Source organism: Leopardus geoffroyi, chromosome B2 (assembly GCF_018350155.1).
Source record: "Leopardus geoffroyi isolate Oge1 chromosome B2, O.geoffroyi_Oge1_pat1.0, whole genome shotgun sequence".
Lineage (NCBI taxonomy): Eukaryota > Metazoa > Chordata > Mammalia > Carnivora > Felidae > Leopardus > Leopardus geoffroyi.
In genome coordinates, this window is record NC_059332.1 from 2,326,190 (window position 1) to 2,350,905 (window position 24,716).

The 24,716-nt window shown below is 39.9% G+C and overlaps 2 protein-coding genes across 2 annotated transcripts; both read left to right on the plus strand.

Moving 5' to 3' along the window:
• The first annotated feature begins 1,443 nt into the window (after positions 1 to 1,443).
• Positions 1,444 to 2,385, plus strand: LOC123609389 (putative olfactory receptor 2B8). The gene has a single exon (XM_045500402.1). The coding sequence runs from the start codon at positions 1,444 to 1,446 to the stop codon at positions 2,383 to 2,385; it is 942 nt and encodes a 313-aa protein (XP_045356358.1).
• Positions 2,386 to 14,432: 12,047 nt separating this feature from the next.
• LOC123609445 (putative olfactory receptor 2B8) lies at positions 14,433 to 15,452 on the plus strand. Its single transcript, XM_045500513.1, has one exon. It carries the CDS (start codon positions 14,514 to 14,516, stop codon positions 15,450 to 15,452), a length of 939 nt encoding a protein of 312 aa, XP_045356469.1. The 5' UTR covers positions 14,433 to 14,513.
• The last annotated feature ends 9,264 nt before the right edge of the window (positions 15,453 to 24,716 follow it).

The following is a 24,716-nucleotide window of genomic DNA, read 5'->3' on the forward strand; positions in this document are numbered from 1 at the left end:
AGTCCTTTCCTTTTTTTTTTTCCCTCAGTCTGTCTAGGGGCTTATTGATTTCATTAATTCTTTCACATAACGAGGTCCTCATCTCATTGATCTGTTCTACTGGTTTTCTTATTTTGATATCATTGATTTCTGCCCTCATCTTTATTATTTCCTGTCTTCTGGTGGTTTGAGGCTTTATTTTCTGTTCTTCTTCCAACTCGTTTAGGTGTAAGATTAGGTTGTGTATTTGAGGCCTTTCTTCCTTCTTTAGGAAGGCCTAGATTGCTGTATACTCCCTCTTATGACCACCCTTGCTACATCCCAGAGGATTGGACAGTCATGTTTTCACCTTCATTGTGTACCATATACTTTTTAATTTCCTCCTTAAATTCTTGGTTACCCCTTTCATTCTTTAGTAGGATGTTCTTTAATCCCCAAGTATGCTTGGTCTTTGCAAATTTTTCCTTCTGGTTGGTTTCAAGTTTCATAGCATTGTACTTCAAAAATATGTATGGTATGATCTTGATATTTTTGTGCTTGTTGAGGGCTGATGTGACCCAGCATATGATCCATTCCAGAGAATGATTCATGTGAACTGGAGACGAATGCATATTCGGCTGCTGTAGGATGAAATGTTCTGAACGTATCTGTTAACTCCATCTGGTCCAGTGTGTCACTCAAAGCCATTGTTTCCTTGTTGACGTTATGCTTAGATGATCTGTCCTTTGCTGTAATTGGGGTACTGAAACCCCCTAGTATTATGACATTATTATCAATGAGTTTCTTTTTGTTTGTGATTAAGTGATTTATATATTTGGGTGTCTAATGTTGGGGGCATAAATATTTACAATCGTTAGGTCTTCGTGATGGATAGACCCCTTAATTATAATATAATGCCCCTCTTTCATCACTTGTGACAGTCTTTGTTTTAAAATCTAGTTTGTCTGATATAACTATGGCTATCCCAGCTTTCTTTTGACATCCAGTAGCATGATAGATGGTTCTCCATCCCCTTCCTTTCAATTCGTAGGTGTCTTTAGATGTAAAATGAGTCTTTGTAAGCAGCATATGATGGGACTTGTTTTCTTATCCATTCTGATACCCTAAGTCTTTTCATTGGAGAATTCACTCCATTTACATTTAGTGAGATGTATGTACATTTTACAGTACTAGTAAGCAAAGACTGAAAGACCGTATTTCCTATGACTGATACAAACACAGGTCCATTATTTGATTTTTTTTATCTTAAAAACTAATGATTTACTTTTTGTGACAATGTGGAACTAAATTGATAAAACTATGGAAATTTCATGGGTACATCATTTATTCAAATAGTTTTGATAAAATGTCATGGCCATGTCTTTTTATATGATGAATATACCCCCACCAACAGTTTTTTTTTTTTTAGATATTGTATAAATTGCTAAATGCTTGGTCTTGACAGGAAACATGTAGTAAGAAAGAATGGACCAGAAAAATGGAAGTTCTCTCACTGGCTTTATCCTGCTGGGTTTCTCTGACCGGCCTCAGCTGGAGCGAGTCCTCTTTGTGGTTCTTCTGATCTTCTATCTGCTCACCCTGCTGGGAAACACAAGCATCATTGCATTGTCCCGCCTGGACCCACACCTGCAGACTCCCATGTACTTTTTCCTCTCCAACCTAAGCTTTCTGGACCTGTGTTACACGACCAGCACTGTTCCTCAGCTGCTGGTACATCTCAGGGGAGCAGACAAGTCTGTCTCCTTCGCTGTCTGTGTAGCTCAACTGTTTGTCTATCTAAGGTTGGGAGGCACAGAATGTTTTCTGTTGGGGGTGATGGCATTTGACCACTACGCAGCCATCTGTATGCCCCTGCACTTCACAGTGATCATGCGCCCCCGTCTCTGTGCCCTGATGGCTTCTGCATCATGGCTCATTGGTTTTGTCAACTCCTCATTGCAGATGGTGCTCCCCTTCCTTGTACCACTATGTGGGAGAAATAAAATAGACCACTTCTTTTGTGAGGTCACCCCACTGCTCAAGCTTGCCTGTGTTGACACCACTGTGAATGAGTCTGAGCTCTTCTCTGTCAGTGTGATCATTGTCCTCATACTTATGGCAGTAATCACATTCTCCTATGTTCAGATTGTCAGGGCAATGTTAAGAATAAAGTCAGTTTTGGGGCAGAGGAAAGCTTTTGGGACATGTGGGTCCCACCTCACCGTGGTCTCCCTGTTCTATGGCACAGGCATCTACATTTACCTTCAGCCCAGCAACAACTACTCCCAGGATCAGGGCAACTTCATTTCTCTCTTCTACACCATCGTCACCCCTATGGTCAACCCCTTTATATATACCCTGCGGAACAAGGATGTGACAGGAGCAATGAGGAAGGTGTGTGTAGGGGCTATGACTCCAGATGACTGAGGGGAAGACCCTTTCATGGAATACTTTGAATGCCAGAGTCTTTATGATTTCTGTGTCCTCAACATTTCCCCTGACAACTCTCAAGGGAACTTTCTTAATTTCTTCTTTTATGCAAGTGAGTGTTCAAATTCTAAGTTCATGGATGCAGTGCAGCCTTCAGAGATGCTGAGTTAGTGTACCTAGACCATCTGCAGCATATTAATAGTGTAAAACGTTCCACATGATTTTCTTAGTTCACCCCCATTTGGGAACACTGTTCCGTTTCTAATTGCAAGACAGTGACACACACACCATGAAAGCATACCAATATAAGAATAAAAACCACCAGAACACGGTATTCAATATTTATATTGCAGCAGATTCTAGGAATTGCTGGAGGCTATTGCTTCTTCTCGCAGTCAGATCACTGCTCTATTACAACGTCTGTGGCCTGACTGGATCACATCTTTTTCCGCAAAGTAGGAGGACAACTGTGGGAAAAACAAATTTTAGCTGAGAGAAAACATGCCAACTTCGATCCTGATAGAGCTATTCAGATATCAAGCCATGGTGTAATGTTGCCATTGTGATACTGTTTTCGTTTTGAAACACAATTCTTTGTTTTTCAAAAAAATTTTATCTTTAGAATTGCTTTTTATTATTTTAGTTTTCAATTAAATTTTTATTGTTAAAATTATTAATGGAATAATATTTATTTTTATTGTTTTATTAATTTTTTATTGTTTTATTTATTAATTATTGTTAAAATTATTAATGGAATGCCATTAGAATTAACCTACAGTGTTATATTCCTTTCTGGTGTACAATATAGTGATTCCACATTTCCATCATCACATGTACTCTCTTTAATCTCCATCACCTATTTAAACCCATCCCCCCAGGCCCTCCCCTGTGGCACCAGTGACCCCAAAGATGGGAAGGGAGATTCTCAGTTACATTCGTCCCTACCTTCGTAGCCCTGTCCTGGCCTTAGGGCTGTCACACGTTAGCATAATGGCAGGGTGTGCAGTGTAGGGTGGCTGCACTCTGAACACGCCCTCTGCATCCTGCTAAACTCACTCCTGGATCAGTCATCAGAGTGCAGTCACCCCCGTAAGACCCTCCTGTACCTCCTAGTCTGCACATTTCGCAGCTACTGTTGGCCAGAGTCCTGCTCTGACCAGGCTCACGGAGGAGGCAGGAGCAGGTCACAGACCCCTGGCAACTCCCCACTTTGCAGGCGACTGCTTTTTGGATGCTTGTTTTGTGGCACAGGTGAGATTTCTTTCACTTTGTGGTGTTATGGCATGTTTGAGATCTGATGGTGCAGACTGGGAACCACTTTGCATGGATACGTGGTTCACCGGGAAGGGGGGCTGGGTGTAAATGCAGAAAAGAGAGGGTAAATGACTGGAGGTCAGAGGATCAGGGGAAGGGGTCCCTGAGGTGACCTTAGGGACCAGACACTGGTTTTGGTTAGGAGACATTTCCTTTCTTCCCCAAGGTTCTTCTAGCTGTTTTGGAATTAAAGTGACATGAGGAAGTAAAAGGAGAAAAACACCCAGAATTTTAGTACCTGATGGAATCTTGAACCACTCAAGAGCTCCATGGAACAGACTCACCCCATTTTGATGTCATTATACATACACACAAGGTAAACATTTAGAAATGCCATCTTTCAGTGTCTGCATTGAAATTTGGATCACAAATGAGAGGGCTGAGTTTGTAGATGGGATAATGAAAGAACATGTTCATTTAGCAACTTTGTAGGGAGATTTTTGTATTAAATAGCTATAAAAATATGACCTTAGGAGAGGAAGTTTAAGTGTGATAAAAGAAATGAATGATATCTCTTGTGGTTATTTATTTTTTCTTAGATAAACTAAGATACGACAGATGCAGAACACTCAGCAAACTTAAGAAGTACAAATGTGAATATATATATATATATATATATATATATATATATATATATATAATGAAATTATTGCCACCATTGTGTTAGCTAACACCTCTATCACATTACGTTATTACCTGCCATAGACTCTAAGTCTAAAGTTCTCTTTTGGCTGGCAAAAGAGAGGATGCAGAATTAAAAGGAGAGATGGCTAATGTCTGGGGAAAAGGACAAGAGCCCTGAATAAGGGTCCTTGGCCCATGTTTGTTCAGATCAGAAGGCTTACAAATGTGATGGGCATGTACAAAGAGACAAAGGAACTGTGAACACTAACTTGAGGACGTGAGGGGGAAAAGGGGGTCTTGAAGATGCACGCTGTTTGGGGTTTGGGTCAATATAAAACAAAATCCAGGCACCAGGCAGATAGATAGATGGTTGTTAACAGCAGACAGGAGGCGCCGTGCCTGTTTATCTTTGCCAGCCTAGGGGATGAGACAAATAGGGGGAATAACCTCAGGGTTGACAAGACACCTTTTCTTTTGTCAGCCGTCTCCATTCCAGGCTGCTTTGCCTGCAGCGCAGCGGTCCATAGTCCAATTCACCAATTTACCTAACCTGGCCCTATTTTCCTTTGAAAGCAGCTTTCTGCTGTAGTACTAAACTTGGGGTGCTTTCACCCTGAATATCTAATCTTGTTATTCTGTGTATTGTGCACCTTTGTTCCGATTCCATTTCAGGCCATTGCTTCTCTCTCTACTTTTGGGGGTTCGGCACTCTATTTGGGGGTGCCTTTGTACCTCCCTATATTTGGCATCTTTGTGCCTCCCTATTCTTAGAGTGCCAATCTGTTTTCCCCAAACTCAGGTGTGAGCATTTTATGACTTTGTGTTTCTTTATGCCTTGTTAACCCATCGGTGTAGCCCCGGGGGATTCCTAATTTTATCCCCCACAATTACCATTTGTTCTTCATGGTGAGAACATTTGAGATATACTCTTCTAGCCACTTTCAAGTTGATAATACAATAATATTAATCATAATCACCATGCTGGACATTAGATGCTCAGGACTTATTCATCTTATGACTGGTGTTTGTACCTTTTGTCCAACATCTCCCACTTCCCATACCCTGTAGTCTCTGGTAACCACCATTCTACTGCCTGTATATACAAGCTATGCTTTCCTGGTTTCCACAAATATGTGAGATCACACAGTCCTTGTCTTTCTCTTCTGACTGGTTTCACTCAGGATAATGCCCTCAAGACCCATCCATTTTGTTGCAAAAGGCAGGATTTCCTTCTTTCTCTTGGCTGAATAATAATCCTTTAGATATATATGCCACATCTTCTTTGTTTAATTTATTATTTAAGTTCATGTTAGTTACCTTATCGTGTAGTATTGATTTCAGGAGTAGAACCCACTTACATATGATACATCACTTACGTATGATACCCAGTACTCATCCTGACAAGTGCCGTATTATGCCCATCACCCATTGAGCCCATCTCTCCACGCACCTCCCCGCCAGTAACTCTCAGTTTTAACTCTGTATTTAAGAGTCTCTTGTGGTTTGTCTCCTTCTCTGTTTTTATCTTATTTTTCCTTCCCTTCCCCTGTGTTCATCTGTTGTGTTTCTTAAATTCCACACATGAGTATAATCATGTATTTGTCTTTCTCTGCATGACTTATTTTTAGCATGATACACTCTAGTTCTATCCACATTTGTTGTTGCAAATGGAAAGATTTCATTCTTTTCTATCTCGAGTAGTATTCCCTTGTAACAATATACAACATCTTCTTTATCACTTCATCTGTCGGTGGGCATTTGGGCTCTTTTTGTAATTTGGCTATTGTGCATAATGCTGCTATAAACATTGGGGTGCACGTGCCCCTTCAAATCAACATTTTTGTATCTTTTGCATATATACCCAGTAGTGCAATTGCTGGGTCATAGTGTAGTACTATTTTTAATTTTTTGAGGAACATACATATTGTTTTCCAGAGTGGTTGTGCCAGTTTGTATTTCTACCAACAGTGCAAGAGGGTTCCCTTTCTCCCTGTCCTCAACAACATCTATTATTTTCTGAGTTGTTCATTTTAGCCATTCTGACAGGCGTGAGGTGGTATCTCATTGTGGTTTGGATTTGTATTTCCTTGATGTGATGTTGAGCATCTTTTCATGTGTCTGTTAGTCATCTGGATGTCTTCTTTGGCAAAGTGTCTATTCAGGTCTTCTGCCAACTTCTTCCCTGGTTTATTTGTTTTTTGGGGGGTTTATTACTTGAGTTTCATAAGTTCTTTAGAGATTTTAGATACTATCCCTTTATCTGATATGTTTTGCAAGTATCTCTCCCATTTGTTGGATGCCTTTTAATTTTGTTGATTGTTTCCTTCACTCTCCAGAAGCTTTTTATCCTGATGAGGTCCCAATAGTTTGTTTTTGCTTTTGTTTCCCTTGACTCCGAGGCATGTCTAGTAAGAAGTTGCTGAGGTCAAGGTCAAAGAGGTTTTTGCCTGCTTTCTCCCAGAGGATTTTGATGGCTTCCTGTCTTACATTGAGGTCTTTCATCCATTTTGAGTTGATTTTTGTGTCTGGTGTAAGGAAGTGGTCCAGGTTCATCCTTCTGCATGTCACCGTCCAGTTTGCCCAGCACCATTTGCTGAAGAGACTGCCTTTTTCCCATTGGATATTCTTTCTTGCATTGTCAAAGATTAGTTGGCCATACTCTTGTGGGTCCACTTCTGGGTTTTCTATTCTGTTACGTTGATCTACGTGTCTGTTTATTATGCCAGTACCATACTGCCTTGGTGACTACAGCTTTGTAATAGAGTTTGATTCTGGAATCACGATACCTCCAGCTTTGCTTTTCTTTCTCAGGATTGCTTTGGCACATTTGAGTCTTTATGGTTCCATAGCAATTTTAGGATTGTTGGTCTAGCTCTGTGAAAAATGTTGGTGATATTTTGATAGGGTTGCATTAAATGTTAGGTTGCTTTGGGTGGTATAGATATTTAGCAATATTTGTTCTTCTAATCCAGGAGCTTGGAAGGTTGATCGCTTTCTTTGTGTCCCCTTTAGTGTCTTTCATAAGTGTTCTATAGTTTTCAAGGTACAGATCTTTTACCTCTTTAGTTAAGTTAATTTCTAGGTGAAATTATGGTTTTTTTGTGCAATTGTAAATAGGATCCATTCCTTGATTTATTTTTCTGCTGCTTCATTATTGGTGTATGAAAATGCAACAGATGTTTGTATGTTCATTTTATACCCTGTGACTTTGCTGAATTCATGTATTAATTCCAGTGGGTTTTTGGTCGAGTCTTTCAGGTTTTGACATAGAGCATCATGTCATCTGCAAATAGGGAAAGTTTGACTCCTTCCTTGCCGATTTGTATGCCCTTTATTTCTTTTTGATGTATGTGGTTGATGCTAAAACTTCCTGTCCTATGTTAACTAGTATTGGTGAGACTGGGCATCCTTGTCTTATTCCTGAGTGTAGAAGAAAAGCTCTCAGTTTTACCCCATAGAGGATGATATTACCTGTGGGTCTTTCATATACGGTCTTTATGATGTTGAGGTATGTCCCATCTATTCCCATGTGGTTGAGGGTGTTTACCAAGAATGGATGCTGCATTTTGTCAAATGCTTTTTATGCATCTCTTGACAGGATCTTATGCTTCTTATCCTTTCTTGATTAATGTAGTATATCATGTTGATTGCTAAGTGAATAGTGGATTGATATGTGAATATTGAATCAGCCCTGCAGCTCAGGAATAAATCACACTTGGTTGTGATGAATAATTCCTTTATTGTGCTGTTGAATTTGATTTGCTATGTCTTGTTGAGCATTTTTGCATCCATGTTCATCAGGGACTGGCCTATAATTCTCCTTTTTAGTGGGATAATTGTCTGATTTTGGTATCAAGGTAATGCTGGATTCATAGGATGAGATTGGAAGCTTTCCTTCCATTTTTGTTTTTTTGCAAAAGTTTGAGATGAATAGGTATTAACTCTTCCTTAAATGTTGGGTAGAATTCCTGTGGGAGGCCATCTGACCCAGGACTCTTGTTTGTTGGGAGACTTGTGGTTACTAATTCCATTTTTTTGTTTTTTGTTTTTTGTTTTTTTTGTTTTTTTTGCTGGTTACGGGTATGTTCACATTTTCTACGTCTTACTGTTTTTGTTTTGGTAGTTTGTGAGTTTCTAGAAATTTGTCAATATCTTCTAGATGGCCTGTTTGTTGGCGTATAATTTTTCAAAGTGTTCCCTTATAATTGTTTGTATTTCTTTGATGTTTGTTGTGATCTGTCCTCTTTCATTCATGATTTTATTTATTTGGTTCCTCTCTCTCCTTTTTGAGAAGTCTGGCTAGAAGTTTATCAATTTTGTTTATTCTTCCAAAGAACCAGCTCTCAGTTTCGTTGGTCTGTTCTACTGTTTTTTTGTTGTTTGTTTCTATATAGTTTATTTTTGCTCTAATCTTTATTATTTCCCTTCCTCTGCTGCTCTTAGGCTTTATTTGCTGTTCCTTTTCTAGCTCCTTTAGGTGTAACATTAGATTGCATATTTGGGACCTTTCTTGCTTCTCGAGTGAGGCCTGGGGAGAAGAGCATTAATAGCAGATCTGTAATTCCCTCCCACTCCAGGACACCCAGAGGGTGTTGTCTTTGTCAGTTATCCCCCCTTAACTTTGAAGATGGAATCTATTGGGTATGGAAATAACAGATAATTCAAATCTAAGCATGTTTCTAACAGGAGGTAGTTTATCTCTTTAGGCTGAAAATGATAAAGGAAACTAAGTTATAGATCTTTGAGAAATAGCCACAAAGTACCCATCTACTGCCTTCCATGTCTCTTGTTGTTTATTTAGAAGTCTCCTGATAAACTCAGAATCAATTTGAACTTAAATGCAAAGACTAGCTGAGTTTAAATAAACCATATGCATTTCATTAAAAACACAGGTAATTTTTAAAATTGTTAAAACCTATAGCTATAGACTCAATAGTGGTTTAGAAGATTTGAGATTTTTTTCCCCTTTAACCACAATAGAAGTTTGGTAGAATTTTGTTGCCCTCTTTTATATTCGTGCTAAAAGTTAGAATGTGCCTAGTTAATAGCTTTGTGATCCATATAATTTGGTATGAATGAAATTAAATGAGGAATTTATTTACATATTTACATTTGGAATTAAGTAAGTGAATGGATTCTTCCTTATGTATTTATATGTAAATATTTTGGGCAGTTGTGAGGAAAAAATCTTAAGTGTTTTGTAAAACTACTAGGTCATTCACAGATGGGAGCTAAGGTAGCTGGGAGGGCTAGCGAGATACTTGTCCTCTGTGAGATATGTGAACTAATAGAAGAGACAGATTAGGTCTCCTCTGACTTTGTCCTCCATAGTCATTGTCCCTGAGGATTGCCATGTCTGGGCAGCTCAGTGACAAGGGCTCATTAAGAGTGTGGGGCATCCGTTCCCCAGAGATGTCAGCAGGGGAAGGGACTTGGTTCTGTGTGCCAGCCCAGCCCCAGCTCAGAGTCACAGCACCCTCTCGCCTGCTCATAAGGGTCTCGCAGTCACATGGGCAGGTCATTGTATTCAGGAACGATACTGAGAGTTTGTGACTGCCTTCATCTTCTACCTCTGAGAGCCAACATGCAGATCTCTGGTACCACATGAGGATCTGTGAAGTCATCCTGCGAAGGTGTCCTTTTCCTTAAGAAAAAGTTATGGATAAGCCAGGCTGGTACAGTCAGCCTTTGCATTTACTGCAGATACTGATTCTCCATGTCCATGTTCCCATCCCCAGAACTGTATTTAGGCAGTAACTTGGAATGGATTTAGGGAGATAGCTTTGAATCCACAGGGAGAGTAAATAAAGGTGAGTGAAATATAATTTGGTCTCTGTGTTACTCTAGGAATTGTCAAGTTAATTTATTTCCAGTTACTATTGTTCTTGAAACACAAAAGATAAATAGTTTGCATATATGATCAATTGCCTAAAGTAACAAACTGTGGAAGTTCACCAAATATAAGAATTAAATGTAATTGTTCATTATGAATGCCAGCAAGTCATTCCTAGACATTTGATTCTATGTAGTACATGCATCGCACCTGTGTATACACATGTGGAATATAATTAAATATGGCTGTGTACTGGGAATAAAATATTCCCTTCAAAAATAGAATAATACAGTATGCATATATGTAAAACTATTAGATATATGCATCTATGTTTTTCCATTGTTCCATGTTGTCTGTGTAATTAGATTATATTTCCTCTCTATGCTAAAAATTATTGTCAGTATTTGTCATCTTAAATGTTTAATTTCTCCCTTAACAGTTACCAAAATATCTAAAATATGCATGGAGTTTTAAAATTGCTATGTTGAAAATTACAACAGGGAAGTTTTCTGAATATTTTCATTTTGTGAATATCATGTCAATGCATCTATGTTTTGACTTTATTGTTAGCAAGAAAAGCTGATCCTTTTTTTTTTTTTCAACGTTTATTTATTTTTGGGACAGAGAGAGACAGAGCATGAACGGGGAGGGGCAGAGAGAGAGGGAGACACAGAATCGGAAACAGGCTCCAGGCTCTGAGCCATCAGCCCAGAGCCTGACGCGGGGCTCGAACTCACGGACCGCGAGATCGTGACCTGGCTGAAGTCGGACGCTTAACCGACTGCGCCACCCAGGCGCCCCAAGAAAAGCTGATCCTTTTAAGTGAGTACAAATAGCAATATGATGAAGAAAAAGGTAGTAAGAAACCTGAATGTTTACTTAATTGATGAATTAGAGAAATGAAAAGTTGGGTGTGCATGTGTATGTGTGTGTGTGTGTGTGTGTGTGTGTGTGTGTGATTGCACAGTGGTGTGTAAAGTACACTAGGTCCCATCCTTCTATCCTTGCACACGATCATGAACGGACTCTTGTATGGATGCTGTTGGTGACCTGCCCAGACGTTCTTTACCTGCTGGGGCTCCAATCCAAACCCTAGTTGGTATGACTGTGGGCTCCAAGTTTCACAGCCATTCCCTTCGTGACAGAATTGCCCTCAGCTGAAAGGGAGCCACATTGCCAGGCGGTCTGGGGAACATGGTGGGGGCAGCTCACAGACAGTGACACACTATGGGATGTACAAAAGGTCCCAACGCCAAGGCAGGACTGAATCTGATGCAATCCATGCTCCAGAGTCATGCTGTCCAATACTTTAGTAAGTAGCCACATGAAGCTAATTCAGTTTAAATTCATTAAAATTAAATAGAGTTTAAAATCCAGTTTCTCGGGGCGCCTGGGTGGCGCAGTCGGTTGAGCGTCCGACTTCAGCCAGGTCACGATCTCGCGGTCCGTGAGTTCAAGCCCCGCGTCGGGCTCTGGGCTGATGGCTCAGAGCCTGGAGCCTGTTTCCGATTCTGTGTCTCCCTCTCTCTCTGCCCCTCCCCCGTTCATGCTCTGTATCTCTCTGTCCCAAAAATAAATAAACGTTGAAAAAAAAAATCCAGTTTCTTGTGGCACCTGGGTGACTCTGTTAGTAAGCGTCTGTCTTTGCCTGAAGTATGATCTCACATTTCATGAGTTTGAGGGCTACTGTGGGGGTCTGTGCTGACAATTCAGAGCCTGGAGCCTACGTTGGATTCTGTGTATCCCTCTCTCTACCTCTCTCCCACTCACACTCTTTCTCTCTTGAAAATCAAAGATGATAAAATAAGATATAATAAAATAAAATTCAGTTTCTTAGCTAGGACATTTAAAATTTTTTAATGTTTATTTTTTAGAGAGAGAAAGAGAGAGCATGAATAGGGTAGGGCGGAGAGAGAGACACACACACACAGAATCTGAAGCAGGCTCCGATGAAGGGCTCGAAACTTGTGAACTGTGAAATCATGACCTGAGCCAAAATTGGACACTTAACTGACTGAGTCACCCAGGCACCCCTTAGATAGGACATTTTAAATGCTCAAGTATGACAGGTGGAGAGTGGGCAAAGTATTGGACAAGAGGAGAGAGTATTTCTACCTTCACAGATGGATGCTTCTATTGGAGAGTTCTGGCCAGCATCTCATGGGATCAGGCTCCTGCTCTGTTCCACTGGAGACCACATCCTTGCTTAGGAACATTCTCTGCTGTTTTCCTTCCCTCACCCCGTTTATCCTGACAGCATTCCCTGAATAAACAACTTGCAATGGAAACCCTACCTCATCATCTTCTTCCATGGTACCTACCCTACAGCCTTGTCAGTGTTCATCACATCTGTCATTTCCTATGTAGCGATGACTGTATCCCTCGTTTTCTCGTCCTCCCTCGTCATCAGGGGCCTGTTCTCATATGTCTGAGGTCAGCTCAGATCCATGGGACAGAAGCATCATGAAAGCGACAATAGCGATTCAGTTGTAGCACTGAGGCTGCGCAAATCTTGCCCCCATGTTTTCAGGATTTATTCAGGAACTGGATACGGCAGAGTGTGTAGGTCAAATATATCGGTGAATGTTTTATATTTGAAATATCTTGGGGTGCCTGGGTGGCGCAGTCGGTTAAGCGTCCGACTTCAGCCAGGTCACGATCTCGCGGTCCGGGAGTTCGAGCCCCGCGTCAGGCTCTGGGCTGATGGCTCAGAGCCTGGAGCCTGTTTCCGATTCTGTGTCTCCCTCTCTCTCTGCCCCTCCCCCGTTCATGCTCTGTTTCTCTCTGTCCCAAAAATAAATAAACGTTGAAAAAAAAATTTTTTTAAAAAAAGAAATTGTTGGCGCATAGATTTTGTTTTGTGGATACCACTGCTCAATCTTAATAGGAAATCAAAGAGGCATAAAAAGTGCAAAATACTACACTTTTTATTCAGTTTTTATGCCAGTTTTGTACCAATTTTGTTCACACATCAATGGGTCTAGCCCCAAACTTGGTTCAGATTTTAAAACTCTTGGAAGAATTAAAAATGTACTGGATGTCTACCCTTCTGAATACGATAGAACTGAAATACTCATGTCCTGATGCCTCTTCCGTTGGTATGTTACTATGCTCATTCAGTACTGTGCAGCTGGATGGAAATGGTCATCAGATGAGCCTTAGAGCCTTAGAGCTGGCATTGTGTTTGATCTAGTGTGACTAACTCTGCAAGCTAGCTTCCGGAATGGTGATCTTTAATATAATAAAGTTGGGTGTTGGGGATTTTGTACAATACCAATATATCCTTTCCTTTAGGCCTTTCCTTGTACTACGTTAAGTTTTGCATTATAGCTCTTTGACTTGTCATGGCTTTGAGAATGTATCTGTGTTTATCTCTATATATTTACCCAAGTAATTATTTTATCATAGGAAATGATGCAAAGCATTACATTTTGTACATAGGTTACACGTTTGGATAACGCTTTAAAATGTTCTGATTAGAATGTTGATAGGGAGTAATCCTACTTCTTTCAGGAATTTTATGAACTCTAGCTGGTAATGTGTGAAACAGGTATCTGCAGAAGGAAGAGGAAAATGTTGGCCATTGGATTTTAGAGTCTGATTCCAAAGGAGTCTGCACAGCCACTGAATTTTTGGAGTCCCTGTGAAATTGGAATGGTAATTTTCAGCATCTTTCGGGCCAAAGTTAAACACTGTTTGAATGGTGGTGGTGTCAATATCTCTGACTGAGTATTTAATTGTTTTACTACCCCCCCCCCAAACCCGATGTATGTTTATATGCAGAACTAATAGTGATAGGCTGATGGTAATTGAATTCTTTGTACATATATTCCAAGTCATAAATTTCTATAACTGAATATAATTTCGAGGTCATGTTGTATTATCATCTCTGACGTATGGTGTGTGCATTTCAGTTGTGTGGAATGATGAGATACATATGAAAGATAATGAATCTCCCTCTGTCTTTATCTCTTTCCTATTCTTTCTGATTTCCCTTCCTCTTTTCCCTCATCCCCATTTCTCTGAAATGTACAAATATTTTTGTAGTACTTTAAGCCTACTAAACTGAGACTGAAAGACCTTCTGTACCTATGACTGATGCAGACACAGGTCCATTATTTGATTTTTCTTACATTAAATATTAATGATTTACTTTTTATGGTAATGTGGAACTAAATTGGAAGTAATTGATCAATTTCATGGGTGCATCAATTATTCAAATGGTTACTTAAAATGTCATGACCTGTGTTATAACATGATAAATTCACCTCCTGCCAGCTTTTTATTTTTTTGAAGATTTCTTTTAAAAATTGCTAAATGCTTGATCTTGACAGGAAACACGTGGTAAGAAAGGATGGACCCGAAAAATGGCAGTTCTTCCACGGGCTTTATCCTGCTGGGTTTCTCTGACCGGCCTCAGCTGGAGCGAGTCCTCTTTGTGGTTCTTCTGATCTTCTATCTGCTCACCCTGCTGGGAAACACAAGCATCATTGCGTTGTCCCGCCTGGACCCACACCTGCAGACTCCCATGTACTTTTTCCTCTCCAACCTAAGCTTTCTGGACCTGTGTTACACGACCAGCACTGTTCCTCAGCTGCTGGTTCATCTCAGGGGAGCAGACAAGTCTATCTCCTTCGCTGGCTGTGTAGCTCAGCTGTTTGTCTCTCTAGGGTTGGGATGCACAGAATGCATTCTGTTGGGGGTGATGGCGTTTGATTGCTACGCAGCCGTCTGCAGGCCCCTGCACTACACAGTGATCATGCACCCCCGTCTCTGTGCCCTGATGGCTTCTGCATCGTGGTTCATTGGTTTCACCAACTCCTCATTGCAGACGGTGCTCATCTTTCTTGTACCACTTTGTGGGAGAAATAAAATAGATCACTTCTTTTGTGAGATCCCCCCACTGCTCAAGCTTGCCTGTGTTGACACCACTGTGAATGAATCTGAGGCCTTCTTTGCCAGTATGATCATTCTCCTCATACCTGTGGCACTAATCACATTCTCCTATGGTCGGATTGTCAGGGTGGTCTTAGCAATAAAGTCAGCTTCAGGGCAGAGGAAAGCATTTGGGACATGTGGGTCCCACCTCACGGTGGTCTCCCTGTTCTATGGCTCGGCCATCTATGCTTACCTCCAGCCCAGCAACAACCATTCCCAGGATCAGGGCAAGTTCGTTTCTCTTTTCTACACCATTGTCACCCCCATGGCCAACCCCTTCATATATACCCTGCGGAACAAGGATGTGATGGGAGCAATGAAAAAAGTGTTCTGTAGGAGCTTTGACTCCAGATGACTGGGATGAGGACCATTTGATGGAAGACCCTGAATGTTAGAGGCTTTAAAATTTTGTGTCCTGCAGGTGTCATGCAACATTTCCCCTGATGACTCTTCAAGAGAATTTCCTTACCTCATTCTTTTATGCAAGTGAGAGTTCAAGTACTGAATTCATGATTCATTGTAACTTCCGGAGATGCTGATTTACTGTTCCTATAGCATCTACATCATATTAGTATTTCAAAAACCCCCACAAATGTTTCTTATTTTACCCCTTTGGGAGTACTATTGCATTTCTAATTGCAAAAAGCCATCTACACACACAGGAAAAAACCACAGCAAAATAAGAATATGAACCATTGTATAAAAATCAGAAATATTAATATGTTAAATTTGTTTTTGTGTTTATTTATTTATTTTCAGAGAGAGAGAGAGAGCAGGAGCAGGAGAGGGGCAGAGAGAGTGGGAGAGAGAGAATCCCAAGCAGGCTCCATGCTGCCAGCACAGAGCCCAACGTGGGGCTCAAACTTGCAAACTGCGGAATCATGACCAGAGCTGAAAGCAAGAATTAGATTCCTAACTGATTGAGCCTCCCAGGTTTCCAAGAAATATTAATATTTTATTATTTTTTAGCAATTGCAGGAGGCGTATCACTTTTTCTTGCATTTCAGTCATGGCTCTGATAGAAGGTCCATAAGTTGACTGTATCACCATTTTTTTCACAGAAGGATGTGGGCAACAGTGTAAAAAACTTTTAGGTCAAACAAAAACCTACTAACGTCAATGCTCATAAAGCCATTCAGATATCAGGCCCCAGTGTGACCTCACAGGTATGACAATGGTTTTATGTAGCCTTCATGTCACGGAGGGGGAGGGCGTGATGCATATCTGCCAGTGACACTGGGAACTTGAGCTGGTAACACACCAGGTGGTGCTCACGTGTCATTATGTGCAAAGTCAGAGACGCACCAATGTGAGGTGTGCACGTTGGTGAGATTCAATGTGTGAGCCAACCCATTCATTAGAAATGACATTTGGGGACATTATCATAGAGGAACAATGCATGACCCAAGTTCTATTTTATATTCTACACATTTTATGTATAGTAATGCAGGAAAAGTTTTAAAGGGTAAAATATACTTAGATTCTCTCTTCATACCATTTTACAAGTTCTTTTATCCAGGCTTCAAGTGATCAAGGCTTTTATATCTCACACCATCCAAGGTCCCCATATATTTGAATGCAGTGATATATCCAAAAAAAAAGGGAAATGAATACTGTTTCCCAGGAAATCCCATGTTCTATGCAGATTGCTCGGATGCACCAGGAGGAAACTCAAACAAAAAATAAAATTTGTATGTTTATTATTAAAAATCTCCATATGTCTTCTCTTTGCAAGCAGCCATCTCATTATGAAATAACTGTTATACAATTCTGAATGATGAGTAAGAAATAGAAACATCCCATAACAAGTGAATGTGACATTGTAGTCTTTATTTTATTTTTTTAATTTCTTAATTTTTAAAAAAATTTACATCCAAGTCAGTTAGCATATAGTGCAGTAATGATTTAAGGCGTAGAATCCAGTGATTCATCCCAAACATATAACACCCAGTGCTCATGCCAACAAGTGTCCTCCTTAATGACCCTTGCCCAATTAGCCAATCCCCCCACCAAAACCCCTCCAGCAACTTCAGTTTGTTCTCTGTATTTAAGAGTCTCTTATGTTTTGTCCCCCTCAACGTTTTCATATTATTTTTGCTTCCTTTCCTTACATTTACCTGTTTTGTATCTTAAATTCCAAATATGAGTGAAGTCGTATATTGTCTTTCTCTGACTGCTAATTTTGCTTAGCATAATACACTCTAGTTCCCTTCACATTGTCGCAAATGGCAAGATTTCATGTTTTTTTTGATTGCCGTGTTACTCCATTGTGTATATATATACCACATCTTCATCCATTCATCCATCGGTGGACATTTGGGCTCTTTCCATACTTTGGCTATTGTCGATAGCACTGCTATGAACATTGGGGTGCATATACTCCTTTGCAACAACATACTTGTATCCTTTGGATAAATAGCTAGTAGCGTAATTGCTGGGTCATAAAGTAGTCTATTTTTAAATTTTTTGAGGAACCTCCATACTGTTTTCTACAGAGGCTACCCCAGTTTGCATTTCCATCAGCAGTGCAAAAGAGTTCCCCTTTCTCCACATCTTTGCCAATGTCTGTTGTTTCCTGCGTCGTTAATGGTAGCCATCTGGCAGGTGTGAGGTGGTATCCCCTTATGGTTTTGATTTGTATTCCCCTGATGATGAATGATGTTGAGCATCTTTTCAATGTCTGTTAGCCATCTGGATATCTTCTTTGGAAAAGTGTCTGTTCATATCTTTTGCCCATGTCTTCACTGGATTATTTATTTTTGGATGTTGAGTTTGATAAGTTCCTTATAGATTTTGGAGACTAATCTTTATCTGATATGTCATTTGCAAATATCTTCTCCCATTCCATCAGTTGCCTTCTCGTTTTGCACTGTGCAGAAGCTTTTTATTTTGATGAGAACCCAATAATTCATTTTTGCTTTGGTTTCCCTAGCTTACGGAGATGTGTTGAGTAAGAAGTGGTTGCGGCTGAGGTCAAAGTGGTTTTTGTCTGTCTTCTCTTCTAGGATTTTGATGGTTTCCTGTCTTAAATTCAGGTATTTCATCCATTTTGAGTTTATTTTTGTGTCTGGTGTAAGAAAGTGGTCCAGGTTCATTCTTCTCTATGTCGCTGTCCAGCTTTCCCAGCACCACTTGCTGAAGAGACTGTCTTTATTCCATTGGATAGTCTTTCCTCCTTTGTCAAAGATTAGTTGTCCATTCGTTTTTGGGTGTATTTCTGGGTTCTCTATTCTGTTCCATTGATCTGTTTGTTTTTGTTCCACTACCATACTGTCTTGATGATTACAGCTTTGTAATACATCTTGAAGTCTTGGATTGTGATGCCTCCGGTTTTGGTTTTCTTTTTTCAGGATTGCTTTGGCTATTTGGGGTGTTTTGTGATTACATACAAATTTCAGGATTGTTTGTTCTAGCTCTGTGAAGAATGCTGGTGTTATTTTGATAGGGATTGCATTGAATGTCTAGATTGCTTTGGGTAGTATCACCATTTTAACAACATTTGTTCTTCTAATCCATGAGCATGGAATGTTTTGCCCCCTTTTTCGTGTCTTCTTCAATTTCTTTCAAAAGCTTTCTTATGGTTTATAGTGTATAGATATTTCATCTGTTTACTTCAGTTTAATCCTAGGTGTTTTGTGGGTTTTGGTGCAATTGTAAATGGGATTGATTCCTTGATTTCTCTTTCTGTTGCTTCATTATTGGTGTATAGAAATACCACTGATTTCTGTGCATTGATTTTATATCCTGTGACTTTGCTGAAATCATGGATCAGTTCTAGCAGTTTTTTGGTGGAAGCTTTTGGGTTTTCCATCTAGTGTATCATGTCATCTGTGAAGAGTGAAAGTTTGACTTCCTCCTCACCAATGTGGTTGCCTTTTATTTTTATTTTTTACATTTATTTATTTTTGAGAGACAGAGTGAGACAGAGAGTGAGCAGGGGAGGGGCAGAGAGAGAAGGAGACAGAATCAGAAGAAGGCTCCAGGTTTTGAGCTGTCAGCACAGAGCCTGATGTGGGGCTCGAAACCATGAACGATGAGATCATGACCTGAGCTGAAGTTGGACACTTATCCAACTGAGCCACCCAGATGCCCCTGGTTGCCTTTTATTTCTTTGTGTTGTCTGATTGCTGAGGCTAAGACTTCCAAAACTATGTTGAATAACAGTGTCAAGAGTGGACATCCCTGTCATATTCCTGACCTTAGGGGGAAAGTTCTCATTTTTTCCCCATTGAGGATGATAGTAGCAGTGGGTCTTCCATCTATGACTTTTATGGTTTTGAGGTATGATCCTTCTGTCCCTACTTTCTTGAGGGTTTTTATCAAGAAAGGATTCCGTATTTTGTCAAATACTTTCTCTGCATCTATTGAGAGGATCAAGAGGTTCTTGTCCTCTCTTTTATTGCTGTGATGTATCACATTGACTGTTGCATATATTGAACCAGCCCTGCATCCCAGTTATAAATCCCATTTGGAGACTTATTCGTGGAGAATAATTTTTTAATGCATTGCTGGATTTGGTTGGGTAGTATTTTGTTGAGAATTTTGCATCCATGTTCATCAGGGAAATTGGTCTGTAGTTCTACTTTTTAGTGGGGTCTTTGGCTTGGGAGTCGAGGTAATGCTGGCCTCATAGAATGAGTTTGGAAGTTTTCCTTCCATTTGTATTTTTGGAATGGCTTCAAAAGAATGGAATGTTAAATCTTCTTTAAATATTTGATAGAACTCCCCTGGAAAGCCATCTGGCCCTGGACTCTTATGTTGGGGAGATTTTTAATTACAAATTCGATTTCTTTACTGGTTATGGGTGTGTTCAAATTTTCTATTTCTTCATGTTACAGTATTGGTAGCTTATGTGTTTCTAGGAATTTGTCCATTTCTTCCAGATTACCCATTTCATTGGCATATAATTGCTCCTAATATTCTCTTATTATTTGTATTTCTGTTGTGTCTTTTGTGTTCTCTCCCCTTTCATTCTTGATTTTATTTATTTGGGTCCCTTCCTTTTTCTTTTTGAGCAAACTGGCTAGGGGTTTATCAATTTTGTTAATTCTTTCAAAGAACCAGCTCCTGGTTTCATTGATCTGTTCTACTGTTTTTTTCTTTCTCTTTCTTTTCTTTTTTTTCTTTTCTTTTCTTTTTTTGTTTCCTTAGCATTGATTTATCCTCTTATCTTTATTATTTCCTGTCTTCTGCTGTTTTGGAGTTTTATTTGCTCTTCTTTTTCCAGCCCTTTTAAGGTGTAAGGTTAGGTTGTGTATCTGAAACCTTTCTTCCTTCTTTCGGAAGGCCTGGAGTGATATATACATCCCTCTTATGACCACACCTTTGCCGTATCACAGAGCTTTTGGGATGTGGTGATATCATTTTCATTGGCTTCCATGTACTTTTTAATTTCCTCTTTGATTTCTTGGTTACCCCACTAATTCTTTAGTAGGATGGTCTTTAGTCTCCTAGTATTTGTTACCTTTCCAATTTTTTTCTTGTGGTTGATTTTGAGTTTCATAGCATTGTGGTCTGAAAATATGATCTTGATCTTTTTGTACTTTTTTTAGGGCTGTATTGTGTCCCAGCATGTGATCTATTCTGGAGAATGTTCCATGTGCACTCGAGAAGAATGTGTATTCCGCTGCTGTAGAAGGAAACATTCCGTATCCGTCTGTTAAGTCCATCTGGTCCAGTGTGTCATTCAAAGCCATCGTTTCCTTACTAATTTTCTGTGTAGATGGTCTGTCCATTGCTGTAAGCGGGATGTTGAATTTCCCCTACTTTGATGGTGTTCTTATCAATGAGTTTATTTATGTTTGTGATGAATTGCTTTATATATTTGGGTGCTCTCACATTTGGGGCATAAATGCTTATAATTGTGAGATCTTCTTGGTGGATACACCCCTTAATTATGATATAATGACCTTCTTCATCTCTGGTTACAGTCTTTATTTTAAAATCTAGAGTATCTGATATAAGCATGGTTACTCTGGTTTTCTTTCGGCAACCCAAAGCATGATAGATCTTTCTCCATCCCTTTATTTTCAACGTGAAGACCTCTTTACGTCTACAGTGGGTCTCTTGTAAACAGCATATAGATAAATCTTGTTTTCTTATCCATTCCGTTTCCCTATGTCTTTTGACTGGAGCATTTAGTCCATTGACATTTAGAGTGAGTACTGAAAGATACGAATTTATTGCCATTATGTTGCTTGTAGAGTTCAGTTTCTGGTGGTGTTCTCTCATCCTTTCTATTCTTTGTTGGTTTTGGAATTTTTTTCCCCATCTTTTCTCCCCTCAGAGAGTCCCCATTTCAGGACTGCTTTAGTGGTCATGAACTCCTTTAATATTTGTTTGTCTGGGAAACTTTTTATCTCTCCTTCTATTTTGAATGGCAACCTTGCTGGATAAAGGATTCTTGGCTGCATATTTTTCTGATTCAGCACATTGAATATATCATGCCACTCCTTTCTGGCCTGCCACGTTTCTGGGGATAGGTCTGCTGTGAACATGATCTGTCTTCCCTTGTAGGTTAAGGACTTTTTTTTTTCCCTTGCTGCTTTCATGATTCTTTCCTTGCCAGAGTATTTTGTGAATTTGACTATGATATGCCTTGTTGTTGGTCGGTTTTTGTTGAATCTAATGGGAGTCCTCTGTGCTTCCTGGATTTTGATGTCTGTGTCTTTCCCCAGGTTAGGAAAGTTTTCCACTGTGATTTGCTCACATAACCCTTCTACCCCTATTTCTCTCTCTTCCTCTTCTGGGACCCCTACAATTGTGATGTTGTGCCTTTTTAATGAGTCTCTGATTTCTCTAATTCTTTTTTTTTTTTAATTTAAAAAAAAATTTTTTTTTTTCAACGTTTATTTATTTTTGGGACAGAGAGAGACAGAGCATGAATGGGGGAGGTGCAGAGAGAGAGGGAGACACAGAATCGGAAACAGGCTCCAGGCTCCGAGCCATCAGCCCAGAGCCCGACGCGGGGCTCGAACTCACGGACCGCGAGATCGTGACCTGGCTGAAGTCGGACACTTAACCGACTGCGCCACCCAGGCGCCCCAGATTTCTCTAATGCTTAAATCATGCTCTCTTGCCTTAATCTCGCTCTTTTTTCTGCTTCATTTTTCCCTATAAGTGTGTCCTCTATATCAGTGATTCTCTGTTCTGCCTCATCCATCCTTGCTGCTGCTGCATCCATCCGTGATTGCAGTTCAGGTATAGCATTTTTAATTTCATTCTGGCTATTGTTTACTTCTTTTATCTCTGCAGAACGGGATTCTAATCTATTTTTGACTCCAGATAGTATTCTTATTATTGTGATTCTAAATTCTTGTTCAGACTTCTTGCTTGTATGTGTTTTGGTTAAATCCCTGGCTGTTGTTTCTTTGGGCTCTTTCTTTTGGGGTGAGTTCCTTCGTTTTGTCATTTTGAAGGATGAGAAGGAATTAATGAGATAGGAAAATTGAAACTAAAAAATTAAAATTAAAAATTTATTAAAATTGAAAATTAAACACACACACACACACAAAACTCAAATAGAGGTGCTCTATCCTAGGTGTATTTTGGTCTGGGTGTTGAAAGTGGTTTGACAGATTAAAGCTAAAAATGGGGGAGGGGGCGAGAAAAAAAAGAGAAAAATAAGGAAATAGTTTGAGGATTTGAAGAAATGAGTACCCTGAAGTAGACTAAACTGAGATGATGTGGATAAAATAGAATTCGAAAAGATATACACAAAAGTAAATAATATAGGAGAAAAAAATTAAAGAAAAATATTTTTAATAAAAATTAAAAATAAATATGAAATTTTTCTTTTTCTGTATTTAAGAAAAAGGAAAGAGATGAAAAAGAGAAAAAAGAGAAAAAAAGAATCGTTTGAAAATTTGAAAAAGTGAATCCATTATAATGGACTAAAATAAAATGATGTAAGTAAAATTGAATTTGAAAAAATTTACATAAAAGCAAAAAATATACAATGGAAATTAAATAAAAATATTTTTAATAGAAATTGAAAGTAAAAATGAAGTTTTTCTCTTTTGCATTCATGAAAAAAGAATGAAAAAGAGAAAAAAGAAAATGAAGAAAAAAAGGAAATTGTTTGAAAATTTGCAAAGGTGAATACACTGATGTAGACTAAAATAAAACGATGGAAGTAAAGTAGAATTTGAAAAAAATTACACAAAAGTAAAAAATATACTAATAAATATTAAAGAAAGATTTTTAATTAAAATTGAAAATAAAAATGAGTTTTTCTGTTTCTGTATTCACGAAAAAGAAGTGTAAAAGAGAAAAAGAAAAAAAAAAGAAAGAAAATTGAATAGATGAATCTGCTAAGAGATTGAAGTAGGACTGAAATTGCTTCATTTTCCCCTAGAGATCAGTCTATGTAGCGCTTTTTAGTCCACAAACTAAGCTGGCAGTGATACTTGTGTTCTTGAAGAGCGAAATTGGGCCAGTTGGGCAGGGCTCAGTGTAACAGCTTCGCTCTCCACTAGATGGCACTGCTAGCCTACTGGGGTGGATTGTTGCAGTGCTCGTAGGTGCATATGCGCATGCACGGGAGTGGTGAAAATGGCGCCACCCAGCTACCCAGCCTGTTCTCCCGGAGCAGCAATCACGCACCTGTTCTCTGTCTTCAGCTCTCTTCCACTCCCTGCTTTTTTATTCTCCGTGACCAGGCCCCAGGCAGCACCTCTCTCCCGAGTTTTGTCTCAGATGCGGCTGTTTTCCCTGGCCCCTTACTTCTGAAGGACTGCGGCCTTGACCCGTTCCACACCTCTGCAGGAGGGTCTCACTGAGCAATTGTCGATCGAGCAATGGCCGAATGTCGGCTGCACCCAGGAATGCCCGCTGGACCCTGCTGTTGCCGGTGCCCTGAGACTGTGGCCAGGTGTCAGCCCACCCCAGAAAAAGTTCACGAGATAGTGTAGCAGCAGCGTTTCAGGGATTATGGAAACCACAACACACATCTGGCACCAGGCTTCACCCTTAATGACCTTGCCCCAGCACCAGCGAATGTAGCTGCCTTCCGGGGTCTGCTGGGACCAGGTGGCTTCAACAGTCTCTACCAAATGTCCTTCCAGCAGTGGAACTGCTTTTCCCTGTGTGGCCCGAGAACATCCCAGACCCCAGTCTGTTCCTGGGGATTCGCCCTTCCCACCAGAGCATCGCCAGGTATCGGGCTGCAGAGTTGTAGCCTTTGTGCTCCCCTTGTTTACAGTCTTAATGGAATTTAAACCCTTTCTCTTTTCTCCCTTTTTAGTTTAGTCTCTGTGGCTGTTTCCAATTTTCCACTTTCTCTCCAGCTGCTTTTGGGGAGGGGTACTTTTCCTGTATTCTAACCCCCTGCCCAGTATCTGTCCTGTCTCTGCCTGCAAAAGCAGTTCCCTACCTTTTGGGGCTTCTCGCTCCTGAAATTCACCTCTCCATGATGCCTACCTGCTGAATTCTGTCCTTCAGGCTGTGCAGATTTTTGTGTTAATCCTCCAATCAGTTTTCTAGGTGTGTAGGATGGTTTAGTGTTGGTCTTGCTGTATTTCATGGATGGAAGACACACAAAACACTTCCATGCTGTTCCATCATCTTGGCTCCTCTGCTCTAAAACCTTTTTAAATTTCAATTCAAACCCATTATTGGA